This window comes from Sapajus apella, unplaced genomic scaffold (assembly GCF_009761245.1).
Source record: "Sapajus apella isolate SASKATOON/1434 unplaced genomic scaffold, GSC_monkey_1.0 scaffold9, whole genome shotgun sequence".
NCBI classification, from domain to species: domain Eukaryota; kingdom Metazoa; phylum Chordata; class Mammalia; order Primates; family Cebidae; genus Sapajus; species Sapajus apella.
The window spans coordinates 597,736-612,562 of NW_022436949.1; the positions used below are offsets into that span (position 1 = coordinate 597,736).

General features: G+C 49.2%; 1 protein-coding gene across 2 annotated transcripts; it reads right to left on the minus strand.

Moving 5' to 3' along the window:
• Nucleotides 1-1,320: 1,320 nt before the first annotated feature.
• On the minus strand, nt 1,321-6,147 carry PCDH8 (protocadherin 8). 2 transcript variants are annotated; one of them, XM_032277315.1, is made up of 3 exons: nt 3,169-6,147; nt 2,779-2,986; nt 1,321-2,282 (listed from the first exon to the last, which is right to left on the minus strand). In XM_032277315.1, the coding sequence occupies exons 1-3, from the start codon at nt 5,797-5,799 to the stop codon at nt 1,909-1,911; spliced, it is 3,213 nt and encodes a 1,070-aa protein (XP_032133206.1). In that variant the 5' UTR covers nt 5,800-6,147; the 3' UTR covers nt 1,321-1,908. The 2 variants fall into 2 exon arrangements, with proteins under 2 accessions (XP_032133206.1, XP_032133208.1); XM_032277317.1 differs by having other exon boundaries at nt 3,460-6,135.
• Between the last annotated feature and the right edge of the window lie 8,680 nt (nt 6,148-14,827).

Consider the following 14,827-nt stretch of genomic DNA (forward strand, 5'->3'; position numbering starts at 1 on the left):
TTGGAGCCACCACTGGTTTCAATTATGATTTCAACAGGCAGCTTTGAGGGCTCCTCTATTCATTACAGTGCCGCACACTCTATAATTAGTATTAAAGGAACACAGGCACTTCACAAATATAAAGGGCTAAACAGTAATCATGCGGTAAAGGCAAGGCATTGAGACTTTTCTACCTAACTCCTTGTTGCTTTCAGGTAAAAAAACAAAACAAAACAAAACAAAAAAACCAAAAACCAAAAAAGAAACAAAAAACTTGTTTCGTTACTTTGTTTTGTTTTTTGCACTGAATAACCTAGGTTTGAATCTCACCCTAGATACTTACTAGCTGTGTGATTTTTGGCATTTTATCTAACCTCTTTGTGCCTCAGTTTCCTTATTTGCCAAATGAAATTAATGATACTTCCCGATTAGATGAGATAATTCATGCAGAATGCTTGTTAAGGAGCTCTGCTCACACAAGGACTTCTTGCTCAGTAAATGTTAGGTCTCATTATGATTATCATCATTTTAATTTCAAATGAAATACATAGAGTATATGACATAGGCATGGTATTCGAGTCTTTTTTTAAGACTTTGCATTATGTACATTTTCAAACACAAACATATAGAAAGACTGGTGAAATTTCCCTACCTCACATGCACACATGCTAGCCTTGACAGTTACCAATATCTAATCAAATCAATCTTGTTTCACTTAGCCCCCTTTTTTTTTTCTAGACTATTTTAAAGTGAATCTGAAACATTATGTCATTTTTGCCCATAAATTTGAGTGGGATAGTGCTGATAGTTACTTTGGAGACTGACTCCAGACAAAGGCAGGGAAAGAGGAAGTAGGACAGAATGTAGTGGGAACCTATTACATTCCAAAAGACTAAGATGTTAGTCATTTTGATACTAACATCCGGAATAAGCTGAGGGCTCCTTGGGACTATGTCTTCTTCACCTCAAACTCCAGCTTGAGGAGGAGTTACCAGCAGCTAGTAAAAGTTCTACAGATGCTTGTTTAATTAGTGAATGAACAACCCAAACTTAGCTGTCTTCACTTTTTGATGGATGCTTAATAAATATTTATCTAGTGAACAAATGAGAGCAGGGATTTTATAGACTAATGCATATGGAGATGCACATAATTTATGAAATCAACACATATTTTTAATACATGGGTGACATTTTGCAATACTTGAAATCCCACAGGTTTAATATTGTCATGAAAATTAATAATGCCCAAATAATTAGCACTTGAAAGAAGGTTTCATACTGGTACTCAAATTATTTGTGAATGTCTGACTATAGGCAACTTCATGAAAAGCAATTAGCAGATTCTTCAAACACATGACAAATCCTTTATTACTGTGCTTATAAGTGACACGGTTTACAGAAAACCAAATGTAATTAAATAACATTGAACTTGAAATCTACCACAGAGTCAAGATATACAAGTTATACTCGGCAAGGCAAAATCTCTCAAACACTAGGTTGTTTCAGGTGAAAGATAAACTTCAATTAATTCCAACATGTTTTGTTTTTTGTTGTCTTCCAGACAGTTGCTTTGGCAATAACTTCCACTTTAGCTTTTATTATATAAAAATATAACAAAATTTCATTATATACAAACATTACATTACACAATGTACAGGTTAAAAACACTAAGAAAATGGCAAGCTGCAAGTGAAATTAAAGTCAATAGCATGATAAGAAAAATTAAATACTGCACACATTTCATAAAAATTACATTAACTACGTTTTTGTTTGCAAATACCAAACAGTACCAGTGTGATTGGAAATAGCTTCCAACAACTTCATTTTAAGGCACATCTTGCATATTTATATATACAACACTGAAACCGGTCAATAACTTAGGGGCTTCTCGGAGTGACCTGTAGATGTGGGAAGACATGCAGCATGGGATTAAACATTTTCATTGGCTCCCTTCTTCGGGGACAGGTACCTGCCAGGGGGGGACTGGTAGAGGGGAACCCCGATCTCTTGCAGGTCTGGGAGTCTCCCTGGACGGGGAGGGGAGAGCAGAGTGACTGTCCTGTCATAGTCTCTGTGCAGTACTTTCTCATAGACGCTCTGCAGCCCCACTGTCTTGGGCAGCTGGGCCTGGTAGTAATTGTCCCTGCGCAGAGGATCCCGAGGCAGGGACGTGCTCTTACAGAAGGTTGACATCTGGGCTGGTGGGTGAGGTGAGGGATGCGCGTTGGGTCCGCTGCAGGATGGGCTCCAGCAGCGATCAGAGTGGCCCAGGATCTTACACTCAGCGGTGCATGCCCACAGTCCTAACACGAAAGGGAAAAGGAAACAGCATGGTGATTATTCCTGAGATTATACACACCCAGGCTTCCATCTTCAGAATGTCAGCCTGGGTCAGAGCAGCTGAAAGGAAAGCCCGTGCGCATAAAGATAAGACACCGTGTCTCAAGGATTGAAGGCACATTGCTTTCTGTAAAGCCATGTTAATGCAAAGCTTGTCCAGCTTCTACAGCTGGAAGTGGAAAAAAAAAACTGATAAGCAGAACCCCATTTTTAATGGCTAATATCACCCATGTTGCTGCCTAACAGGAGGAGGGTGTACTTTATTCAAGAGCTGGAGTTGCCTCGACTTGGCATTTTGAAATTCACTGTATGAGGCAGGCTCAGATCCACAACTGGAGGAGTGAGAAAAAGTTGGGAAGAGGGAAGTGGGTGGGAACCGAGATTGAGGGGAGGCAAGCAGTGGTGAAGGTGAGGGAAGGGACGAATGCTGAATTTGGCGGGAAAGAAAAGAGTTCTCACCACTCTGCATGTGGTTGATGAGATCCTTTTTCAGAGCGTCCCCGCTGATGTCTGAATCGCTATCGTTGAAATCACTGTCCCCTTTGCCGCTGTCTTTGCCGCTGAACTTCTCCGCTTCCCGGCCGGAGATGGTGTTGAATGAGTGTCCTTTCCATACAGCCACAGGGGGCGCCGGCTCCTTTCCAAAACCCGGGGAGGCGCCATAGGGCTGCAACAGGGAATAGGGGAATGGGAGTGGGGGGAGGGTTGGACAAGAAACAAACAAAAGAAAAAACAAGTGCCACAGGTTAAGTGTCTACCTGCACGCGCCCACCCTACCCCTCCAGTCTCCCTTCCCCCAGCCTGTCCGCGGAGCACGGAGGGGGGCGCCCAGCCGAAGGAAGGCCTCACCTCGGCGTGCGCGCCGCGGAGCCGCTGCTGCCCCTCGAAGTGACAGGCGCTTTCCCCAGTGGCGCTGCCGCCCTCTGAGCCCGGCACTTCGGCCGCGGCGACCGCAGGCGGAGGCGCGTCCGCCGCGGGGCTGCCAAAGGGCGCTTTGCCGCTGCCAGGGAAGGTGAGCACGTCGAACATGTTGGGCCTGGGCCCGGCTCCCCGGGCGGCCTCCTCCGGGGAGCCGGGAGCTGAGGCTCCGCCGCCCGCCGCCCCGGGCCGCTCTTCCCGGAGGGCCCCCCCTTTGCGCACCTCCTTTTTGCGGCGGTTGCAGGTGGTGGCGATGGCAATGATGGCGGCCAGCAGCAGTGTGCAGCTCCCGGCCAGCACGATGATGACAATCAGCGGAGTGTCCCATTGCAGCGCCGACCCCGACGCCCCGAGCCGAGAGCCAGGAGGGCGGGAACGCTCGGGGCTTCCGGCACTGGCAGGCGCAGCCTGCCCGCGCCCGCCCCCTGCTGTTACCACGAAGCTGACAGTTGCGGTGGTGGTGAGCGGGGGACGGCCGCCGTCGGATATGACCAGGAGCGCCCTGAACACGCGGCCCGGTGGCTCCTGCGAGAGGTCGCCAGTGAGCACTATCTCCCCCGTGCGGCGGCCGATGGCGAAGGCTTCGCGAGGCTCCTGCTGCTGCAGGTCAAAGGCCAGCTCCCCGTTGGCTCCCTCATCTGCATCCCGGGCCTGCACACGGGCCACGGCAGTGTCCTTTGCGGTGCGCCCAGGCACTGCCACTTCTAGGGAGCCATTGGCTGGCGCCGGGTGCACCAGGACGGGCGCATGGTCGTTCTGGTCCAGCACGCGCACCTGCACTAGGGCGCTGCTGGAAAGCTGAGGGGAACCACCGTCGCTAGCTTGGATGCGAACGTCGAGTTGGCTCAGCGTCTCATAGTCGAAGCTGCGCAGCGCATAGATGGCTCCGGTAGCAGGGTCTACCGAGACATAAGTGGATACGGCGCCCCCAGCGCGGCCCACCTCGGCCTCCAGCAGCCGGTAGGTGACCTGGCCGTTGCGGCCCAGGTCCCGGTCCCGGGCTGCCACCGTGGCCAGGTAGGCGCCGGGCGGGTTGTTCTCGCGCACCGACACCTCATAGACTGGCCGCGTGAAGAGCGGCGCGTTGTCGTTCTCGTCGCCTACGCGCACCGTGTAGGGCCTCACAGTGCGCAGCGGGGGCGCGCCGCGGTCCTCGGCCACCAGAGTCAGGTTGTACTCGGGGATGCGCTCGCGGTCCAGCGACGCCGCGGTCACCACCAGGTAGCTGCCCGCGTAGGCCGGCTGCAGCCGGAAGTGTTCGTGCCCGTAGAGGGCGCAGCGCACCTGCCCGTTGGCGCCCGAGTCCCTGTCCGAGGTGCTGACCAGAGCTACCAGGCTCTCCCGCGCCGCCCCTTCCGGCACCAGCGAGGTGGCGCCAGACTCTGGCGTCCCGGCTCCCGCCGATGAGCTAGCGTCCGCTCCCCCGAGCGCAGCGGCGGCGACGGCAGCTGCGAAGGGCGAGGCGGCCGGCGCGCCTGGGGCGGCCAGCGGGGTGATGGCGATGTCGGGCGCGTTGTCATTGACGTCGCGGATGCGCACGATGACTTTGCAGGTGGCAGCGCGGGGCCCAGGTCCGCGGTCCTGCGCCCGCACGTCCAGCTCGTAGGTGTCCTGACGCTCGTAGTCCACCGGCCCGGCCAGGGTGAGGCGGCCCGACCGCGGGTCCAGCCGAAATAGGCGGCGCGCCTCCGGCGGGGTGCGGGCGCCAAAAGCGAACACCACGTCGCCGTTAGGGCCCTCGTCGGGATCGGTAGCGTCCAGGTCGAGAAGCAGGGAGCCTACGGGTGCGTCCTCCGCCAGCTCCACTTCCGCCACGGCGCCCTGCGGGAAGGCCGGGCTGTGGTCATTGGCGTCCAGGACGCGCACGCTTAGGGCAGCCGTGGCGGAGCGCGGCGGACGGCCGCCGTCCTGGGCCACCAGCTCCAGGCTATAGGCAGCCTGACTCTCGCGGTCCAGCTCCTGCAGCAGCACCAGGTCTGCGCACTGAGCTCCGTCCGCGCGCGTCTGCAGCTCCACGCGGAAGGGGCTGTTAGGCTCGGCTAGGCGCACGCTCTGCAGCCCGTTGGCGCCCACGTCCTCGTCCACCGGCACCTCCAGGGGGATGCGCGTGCCTACAGCCGCACCCTCGGACACCTCCACTGGGATCTGGGCCCGGGGGAAGCGCGGCGCGTGGTCGTTGACGTCCCTCACCTCCACTTCCACGTGCACCAGCCGGAACTGCTCCTGTGAGAAGCTGACCACGTCGAAGGCCAGCACGCACTGCGGGGCCTGACCGCACAGCTGCTCGCGGTCCAGGCCTGCGTCCCCGACGGTCAGCTGCCCGTCGCCTTCGCGCACCCGGAGCAGAGAGCTGTTGAATTGCTTCATCAGGCGGAAGCTTGTGTCACCCGATACTTTCATATGCAGGTCCTCGGCCAGGGTCCCGATGACCGTGCCGGGGGCATCCTCCTCGAAGGTGCTGTATCGGACTGTTTTGCTCTGGGCCACGGAGAGCACCCAGCAGAGGCTGAACAGCTGCAAGGGAAAAAGGCAAGGGCTGCCCCAACGCCTCACAGGACTCATGCCTCCAGCCTCAAGTGCTATCCGAAAGGCTAAGGAAGAGAGTCTTCTCTGGTTTTCAGGTACTGGCGTGAGTTTCAGGCCCTCGGAATCACGCCCTTTGCGAGCCCTGTGCGGGAGAAGTCTGCGGGTTGCAGCTCCGCGGCTCCGGCGGGCTCTGAGGACGCGCGGACCCACCCTCAACCTGCGACTCTCCCTCCCTTCTTACAGAAGCTGCGCCGCCTTGCGCCGCCTTTGCCTTTATAGCCGCCTATATGCTAATCACCCGAGCCGGGCAGCCAATGGCCGCCTCCCCCTCGCGTCGCTTCTCCGCCTGCCTCTGACAATCCCTTTAATGTGGAAAGGCTTAGAGGGGAAAACAAGAAAGGAAAATTAGGAAATCTTTCTTTTGTTTCTTTAACTCCTTTTGCTTTCCCCCCCTTTTCTTGTCGGCACCCTGCATGTAGAGGAGTTGGCACAGGGCTCCAGGAGTAAAAGGAGCGGATGGTTTTGTTAATTGTCGCCTGCCCCCCTCCGTGCCGCTGCTAAACTAAGTGCGAACACGCTGGGGTTTCACCCCAGTGGCTCCAGATTCCCCCTTCCCCACAGCTCCCGCCCACACACATTCGACATTTTGCACCTCTGGGGCTTCCAAAGCCTTGCAGCCCCCTACCCACATGTTTGCTCTGCTGAGTGAGGCTCTGCTTTCCTTCTCTCCTAGCTTCCTACGGTGCCTGGAATAGCCTCTCGATTAAGAAGCCTGAAGTATAAGGAGAAAATTGATTTTATTCAAATTTGTTTACGCAATTGTGTTTTGCTCGTGTGAGCCCCAGTGATCAGAGCGCCACTTCCGTTTCTGAAAAGAGCCCCGTGGTATGTTAGTATGCATGTCACTGTCCAAATGGCTTTCTTAAGCCTTGGGCGCTAGCAGGCAAGGAAAAAAAAAGTTCCAAATAGGATTTAGCATAAGCTTGAGGAGATTTGGAAAGGTTTCAAAGATCAGACTGTATCAAAGGCTTATGAAGCCCTCGTTAGCAGTGGAAATAGAATGGTGTGGCAGGCGATCCCATTGGAGGGCCCAATGTCTGTATTATTTCACTGTGACAAGCTAAGGGGAGAGAAAGTTGAACAGTTTCCACAGTGGAGTTGGGCTAACTTGAATATAATGAGCAAACGCCACATGTATCCATTATGTTCCTCTATTCATCCCCAATCACTGCCATAACTCTCCGGCTAAAAGGTGATGGGCGCTGAATTCTACACAATACCCGGCTCGTATTAAAGTGCATTTAGAGAACTTTTTCCTCCTGATGCCTTGTTCCGCCTATTTAGAGGATTTTCTTTCTGTTCTAATAGGGCCACTCTGGGAAACAACACTCGTCCGGTTCCAGAAGAACAAAATCACAGCTTGACGTTGAAACCTAGCACAAACGTGGGGGAACTTAACCATCTGCTTAGGAAAGTGTGGAGCTTCGGCACTGCCAAACTCTGGGCTGGGCGGATACTGGGGCTGGCCGGGGGGCTGCGCTGCCCCACAGATAGCCCCTTCCCATCCCTGAAGGCCAGGGAGATGGAGCTGGGATCTGGAAAAAGACGGATTCTTAATGATTCTTACTGAGGAGCTTGATTGAGCAGATTATGCAAATACACACGAAGGAGGAAAGGTAAAAATCAAAAGCCACTCACTGGAAAAATTTTTTCTTTTTAAGTGATGGGTTTGGTAAGCAGATTGCATTCAGTAAACATTCTTCAGAATCCCAATTTTAGTCCTGCCGTCAGCGTCCTATCCATGTTTTCCTTTCCTTCAAACTCGAGGCAGTGTGTTTTGGAAATCTTTTCATAAGAGGATCAGTAGTTTCCCTGGAGTAGGGTGACCAAGCAGGGAGCTGGGTGGTGGGGATGAGAGAGGTGCTTGGAATTGTCAGAGAGCAGAAAGTTCAGCCCCAGCCATCCATAAATAAAAGCTCTTATGAGACTGGGGAGGAGGACGGTGTGTGGCTAGAGGCTTCCTCAGAGCGGTGTGTCTTCTCGGTTCCCTTCTCCTCCTCTTGCACCTTGCAGCCTTGGGAATGCTAAAAGCAGTAAGGCCAGGCATCTGCAGCCGCGCGGGGACGTGGAAGGAGGAGCGCCCTCTACAGGAGCCCAAATCGCAGTCCTTTTTTCTTTCTTCCACCTCCCAAGTGCCATTTAATATCTTGCCCTCCCGCTGTCCCCGCCCGAGAGATATTCCTTGGCGGGGGGGTGGGGGGGTCACACGCAGCTGAAGGAACTTTCTATTTTCCTTCCGAGCCCCGCAACACTCCCACCCCAGCCTGGGGCCGGCTGGTGACCTTTAGCGTCCCTAGGCTAACGTCGTCTCTCCTCATCCCTCTTCCCCTGGAGGCCCAAACGGGAACAGGTTCAGAACTTGGCTGGTGGACAGCGGCCTCGGCGCTTCCGCTGGCGTAACCGCGGCAGGTCAGCACCGCTTGGCGCGGCCGCTGCGGGGCGGAGGACCCGGAACGTGGGGAAAGTGGGAGGAAGGCAATGGGGCCGGAGTCCCAGAGGAAGGGATTTCAGCTGTTCCCGCGAGCACAGCCCGGCCGCGAGTGGCTGGGATCCTGACCTCAAGCCAGCGCCCCCTGCGCCCCCGCACCTCGCAGTTCTGGGCTGGACTTGGCAGCCCCGCCATGAGCTGTCCAAGTTTAGCTTTTTGGTTTGGACAAAAAGAGATTCGGAACTGCTTGCAATTCCTACTCAAAGCGCTTCCGCGTCAGCATGCTCATTCTCAAGGCTGAAATAAACCAAGGCGTGCTTGGAAGTGGGAAAAGGAAAGGGGAGTGGGGGCAGGCAAAAGCCAGGAGGCGGGAGGAGGGGTGTAGGGCGGCTGGTAGCAGGTCCACAGCGTTTTGTCCTCGGCCGGGTCTTTGTCGCTCGGAAGCAGCCACGACGGCGCCAGGAGGCTGAGAGCCGGGAGCCGCAGAGCCGGGGAAAGGAGCCGCGAGTCTCCAGCCGCGGCTGGCCAGCACAGGCCTTTCCGTGCCGGCGGTGGAGGTGTGAAGGCACGCGAGCACCGTGAGCTCCGGGCCGGCCGTGGGCAGCCGCTAGATTATGGAAATACGATTTAAAATAGCGCATCAACGTCCGCAGCAACTCCCCGGGGAGGAAAATATGTCCGGGGAGGTGGCGCTGGAGAGGAGTAGGGGAAAAGGAGGGGAGCTTGCCCGCCCCTGCGCTGGTCCGGCCCCACAAAAGCCGCTCGAATCGCCTTGTTATCATACCAAAAGGTCTGGGCAGGCTCAAAGGGGCCCCTTTCTCTCGGTTTTAGCAATTTCACCGGCAACTGTCTCGCAATCTTGAGAACAAACACAGCTCCACAATGGCCGGCGTTTTCTCGGCATGCAAATATTGCGGGCTCCGCAAAGCTGGGTTTCTGTTACCGAGCCTAATGCCGGCATTGTGAAACTCGCGTGCAAACACCGAGATTGACACGGGCGTCACGTGATGGATTAGGGCTCTAGGAAAGTTTTCAAAGAGGCCACAATGAGGGGCTCAGGCTGATCTAATATCTCCCACAGTTTAGCGGGAAAGAAAATCAGGATATATTCTCATATGTAATAGGATTATCTTGTCCATTTCAAGTTCTATACAGCATGTAATTTATTTTTAATTAGGATTATATCTACCAGGAAAGGGAACTAGACTTCACTGGAAAGTGTAATTCTAAGGATGGATGAAGAAAGGGGTTATGTTTTTAACCTTTTACTTTTTTTTTCTTTAAAAATAAGCCCAGGGCCCTGGGTTTTCCTCCTACAGGCTTACTCCATTGGACAAACCCCTCAGGGAAGTTTGCAGCAAGTGCTCAGCCAAGCAAAGAACAGAGGAAGCTCTTCGGGGTATCTAACTCGTTTTTGTAGTGAAAGCACACTTTGCAAAAATCTCATCGAATTCTGAAGCCTCTGGATTTTAATGGGGTTGGTGCTCTAGAAATGCAACCAAGTTGTTTTCTACACTCTAAATGCTTACTCTATTTTTTTTTTTTTTTTAAGTTATCTCTCTCTCCTTGTATTTATTGGGTGGTCGGTACTGGCATGGTGACTTTTAAACTGTATGACAAACCACAGAGCAGTATTCTCCATGATCCCTGATTCAAATTCAGCAGTCAGACAATGAGACAATTTGGGGGTGAAGGTAACTGTTATTTAAACATTGATTTTGGATTGGTTCCAGTGCCAGATGCTCACAGACCCTGGATCATTTCCAGATCTTGGGCCACTCATCATTTTGTGTGTTCTGTGTGTCAGGACCTTCTGGGAGACCTACTTTACCTGATAGGAAGCAGAACACAGCTGTTGACTGCAGGATCTGGAATCATCCTGCTTGGGCTCAAATCTTATCATTACCACTGATTTGCTGTGTGACTTGTACAAATTATTTTCTCTCTGTATTTTGTTGTTTGTTTTTATTTTTTTGAGACAGAGTCTTGCTCTGTCACCCAGGCTGGAGCACAGTGGCATGATCTTTGCTCAAGGCAACCTCCACCTCTTGGGCTCAGGCGATTCTTGTGCCTCAGTCTCCTGAGTAGCTGGGATTACAGGCGTGCACCACCACACACACCTGGCTAATTTTTGTATTTTTTGGTAGAGACAGGGTTTCAGCATGTTGGCCAGGCTGGTCTTGAGCTCTTGACCTCAAGTGATCCTGCTGCCTCAGCCTCCCAAAGTGCTGGGATTACAGACGTGAGCCACTGCACTCAGCCTCTCTCTGTATCTTACTTAGTTCCCCTATTGACAGAATGGCTATAATAATAGTACTTTGCAAGGTTGTTTTTAAGACTGTGTAAGATGACATAATATCAAGTGCTTAGGAACACATGTTAGTTTTTCCTTTAAAGCACAGGGAATAAACATCAAAGACTATTTAATCTAAACCTCCTATTTTATAGGTGAGGGACTTGTTCAGAAAGAAAAAAACTCTCCCACTTCCTGTCTGCTTCTTTAGTAACAACTGTCTCCCCAATTCCCTCATCCCTTCCTGGAAATAATAAGTATAGTGATGGACATATAGATTCCAAAGGAAAGAGACGGTGGTTGTGTGAGGGTTCTGGCAATTTTCATGCCCTCATGTCATTTCAAAACTGTTTGGTACCTTACTCGCTAGTTGAGATCAGATGATGACAAAAAGGAATTCACGGTAGAGTTTTTTTCCCTACTCATTTCTATAAAAACCATGTATTCAGACTGAAACCACCTACAGATATTTAATGGACAGGAGTCCATAATTCTGGAAAAGCAGAATATTTCAAGGGACTTACCTTCTGAAATGCCTAGGAGCAGCAGGTAACACCCTGCTGACCTATACTGAGCCAATGTACAAAAAGTGTTTGACTCTGTGCTTCCCTTCTGTATTACCCTGCTAGAGCTGCCATAACAAAATGCCATACACTGGGTGATTTAAACCACAAAAATTTATTTTCTCACAGTTCTGGAGGCAGGAAGTCCAAGATCAAGGTGCCAGCAGGGCTGATTTCTCCTGAGACCTCTCTCCTTGGCTTGCAGATGGCTGCCTTCTGTGTTCTCACATGGCCTTTTCTCTGTGTGCTGAGCCCCTTGATATCTCTTCCTCTTCTTAAAGGGACACTAGTCATATTGGATTCGAGCCCACTCTTACGATCTCATTTAATCTTAATTATCTGTTTAAAGGCCCTAGCTCCAAATACAGTCAGATTCTGTTGTCCTAGGAGTTAGGCTTTGAACTTAGGAGTTTTCGGAGATCAGTCCGTAACACCTTGATTCTCTCAACCCACATTATTGAGAATTACTAAGTGCCAGACTTTGTGATAAATGTGTGGAAACAGAGATTAAAAAATAAAGTATCCATAGTAATACAAATAAATGATAAATGGGAAAGAAGAAACAAATCTACCATAAGGAAGCCTATTGAACAACTTATGTAGTAGATTCTCTGCCCACAAAAAAGTGGATCATAATTTCCCACTCTCTAAGTATGAACTATGTGGATTGTGACTTTCTTCCAAAGAATACAGTATGAAAAGGAGAGAAAAAGACTAAGTTTACATGGAAAAACCTGTCAAACACTCCCTTGGTCAGGTCAACATCAACAGTGATAGGCCGTGTTGATAGTACACACCCTAGGTATGATGTGATGAAAATGGCACTTTATCTCTGTGACCTTCCTCAAGACCACAAAACTTCAGTCTCATAATGAGAAAAAAATCAGATAAAAACCAAACTGAAGGATGATATTCTGCAAAAACTGACCAGTATGCCTCAAAACTGTCAAAATAATCAAAAACAAGGAAAATCTGAGAAACTGTCACAGCCAAGAAGAGCTTAAAGAGACATGATGACTAAATGTGATATTGTGGCACAGGAAAAGGACATCAGAGAATAACCAAGGAAACCTGAATAAAACATGGACTTTATTTTTTTATTTTTAATTGCATTTTAGGTTTTGGGGTACATATGAAGAACATGCAAGATTGTTGCAGAGGTACACACATGGCAGTGTGATTTGCTGCCTTCCTCCCCATCGCCTATATCTGGCATTTCTCCCTGTGCTATCTCTCCCCAACTCCTCACCTCCCACTGTCCCTCCCCTATTTCCCTGCTACACACCCCAGTGTGTGATGCTCCCCTCCCTGTGTCCATTTGTTCTCATTGTTCAACATCCACCTATGAGTGATAACATGTGGTGTTTGATTTTCTGTTCTTGTGTCAGCTTGCTGAGAATGGTAGTTTCCAGGTTTATCCATGTCCTTACAAAGGACATGAACTCATTGTTTTTGATGGCTGCATAATATTCCATGGTGTATATGTGCCACATTTTCCCTGTCCAGTCTATCATCGATGGGCATTTGGGTTGGTTCCAGGTCTTTGCCATTGTAAACAGTGCTGCAATGAACATTCGTGTGCATGTGTCCTTATAGTAGAATGATTTATGATCCTTTGGATATATACCCAGTAATGGGATTGCTGGGTCAAATGGAATTTCTATGTCTAGGTCCTTGAGGAATCGCCACACTGTCTTCCACGATGGTTGAACTAATTTACACTCCTACCAACAGTGTAAAAGTGTTCCTATTTCTCCACATCCTTCCAGCATCTGTTGTCTCCAGATTTTTTAATGATCACTATTCTAACTGGTGTGAGGTGGTATCTTAATGTAGTTTTGATTTGCATTTCTCTAATGACCAGTGATGATGAGCATTTTTTCATATGTTTGTTGGCCTCATGTATGTCTTCTTTTGTAAAGTGTCTGTTCATGTCCTTTGCCCACCTTTGAATGGGCTTGTTTGTTTTTTTCTTGTAAATCTGTTTTAGTTCTTTGTAGATTCTGGATATTAGCCCTTTGTCAGATGGGTAGATGGCAAAATTTTTTCCCCATTTTGCTGGTTGCCAGTTCACTCTAATGACTATTTCTTTTGCTGTGCAGAAGCTGTGGAGTTTGATTAGGTCCCATTTATCTATTTTGGCTTTTGTTGCCAATGCTTGTGGTGTTTTGGTCATGAAGTCCTTGCCTATGCCTATGTCCTGAATGGTTTTGCCTAGGTTTTCTTCTAGGGTTTTTATGGTGTTAGGTCTTATGTTTAAGTGTTTAATCCATCTGGAGTTAATTTTAGTGTAAGGTCTCAGGAAGGGGTCCAATTTCTGCTTTCTGCACATGGCTAGCCAGTTTTCCCAACACCATTTATTAAACAGGGACTCCTTTCCCCATTGCTTGTTTTTGTCAGGTTTGTCAAAGATCAGATGGTTGTAGACATGCAGTGTTGCCTCCAAGGCCTCTGTTCTGTTCCATTGGTCTATATCTCTGTTTTGGTACCAGTATCATTGTTGTTTTGATTACTGTAGCCTTGTAGTATAGTTTGAAGTCTGGTAGTGTGATGCCTCCTGCTTTGTTTTTTTTTTCTTAGAATTGACTTGGCTATGCGGGCTCTCTTTTGGTTCCATATGAAGTTTAAGGTGGTTTTTTCCAGTTTTGTGAAGAAGGTCATTGGTAGCTTGACGGGGATAGCGTTGAATCTGTAAATTACTTTGGGAAGTACGGTCATTTTCACGATATTGATTCTTCCTAACCATGAACACGGAATGTTTCTCCATCTGTTTGTGTCCTCTCTTATTTCGTTGAGCAGTGGTTTGTAGTTCTCCTTGAAGAGGTCCTTTACATCCTTTGTTAGTTGTATTCCCAGGTATTTTATTCTCTTTGTAGCAATTGTGAATGGCAGTTCTTTCTTGATGTGGCTCTTTTTAAGTCTGTTATTGGTATATAGGAATGCTTGTGATTTTTGCACATTGATTTTCTATCCTGAGACTTTGCTGAAGTTGCTTATCAGTTTCAGGAGATTTTGGGCTGAGATGATGGGGTATTCTAGATATACGATCCTGTCGTCTGCTAATAGAGACAATTTGACTTCCTTCTTTCCTATTTGAATACCCTTTATTTCTTTTTCTTGCCTGATTGCTCTGGCTAGAACTTCCAATACTATATTGAATAGGAGTGGTGAGAGAGGGCATCCTTGTCTAGTGCCAGATTTCAAAAAACTTCAGTTTTTGCCCTTTCAGTATGATATTGGCTGTTGGTTTGTCGTAAATAGCTTTTATTATTTTGAGATACGTTCTGTCAATACCTAGTTTATCGAGGGTTTTTAGCATAAAGGGCTGTTGAATTTTGTCAAAGGCCTTCTCTGCATCAATTGCGATAATGATGTGGTTTCTCTCTTTGGTTCCGTTTATGTGGTGAATTATGTTTATAGACTTGCATATGTTGAACCAGCCTTGCATCCCTGGGATGAAGCCTACTTGATCATGGTGGATAAGCTTTTTGATGTGCTGTTGCAATGGGTTTGCCAATATTTTATTGAAGATTTTTGCATCTATGTTCATCATGGATATTGACCTGAAGTTTTCTTTTCTTGTTGAGTCTCTACCGGGTTTTGGTATCAGGATGATATTGGTCTCATAAAATGGTTTGGGAAGAATTCCCTCTTTTTGGATTGTTTGGAATAGTTTCAGAAGAAATGGTACCAGCTCCTCTTTGTATGTCTGATAGAATT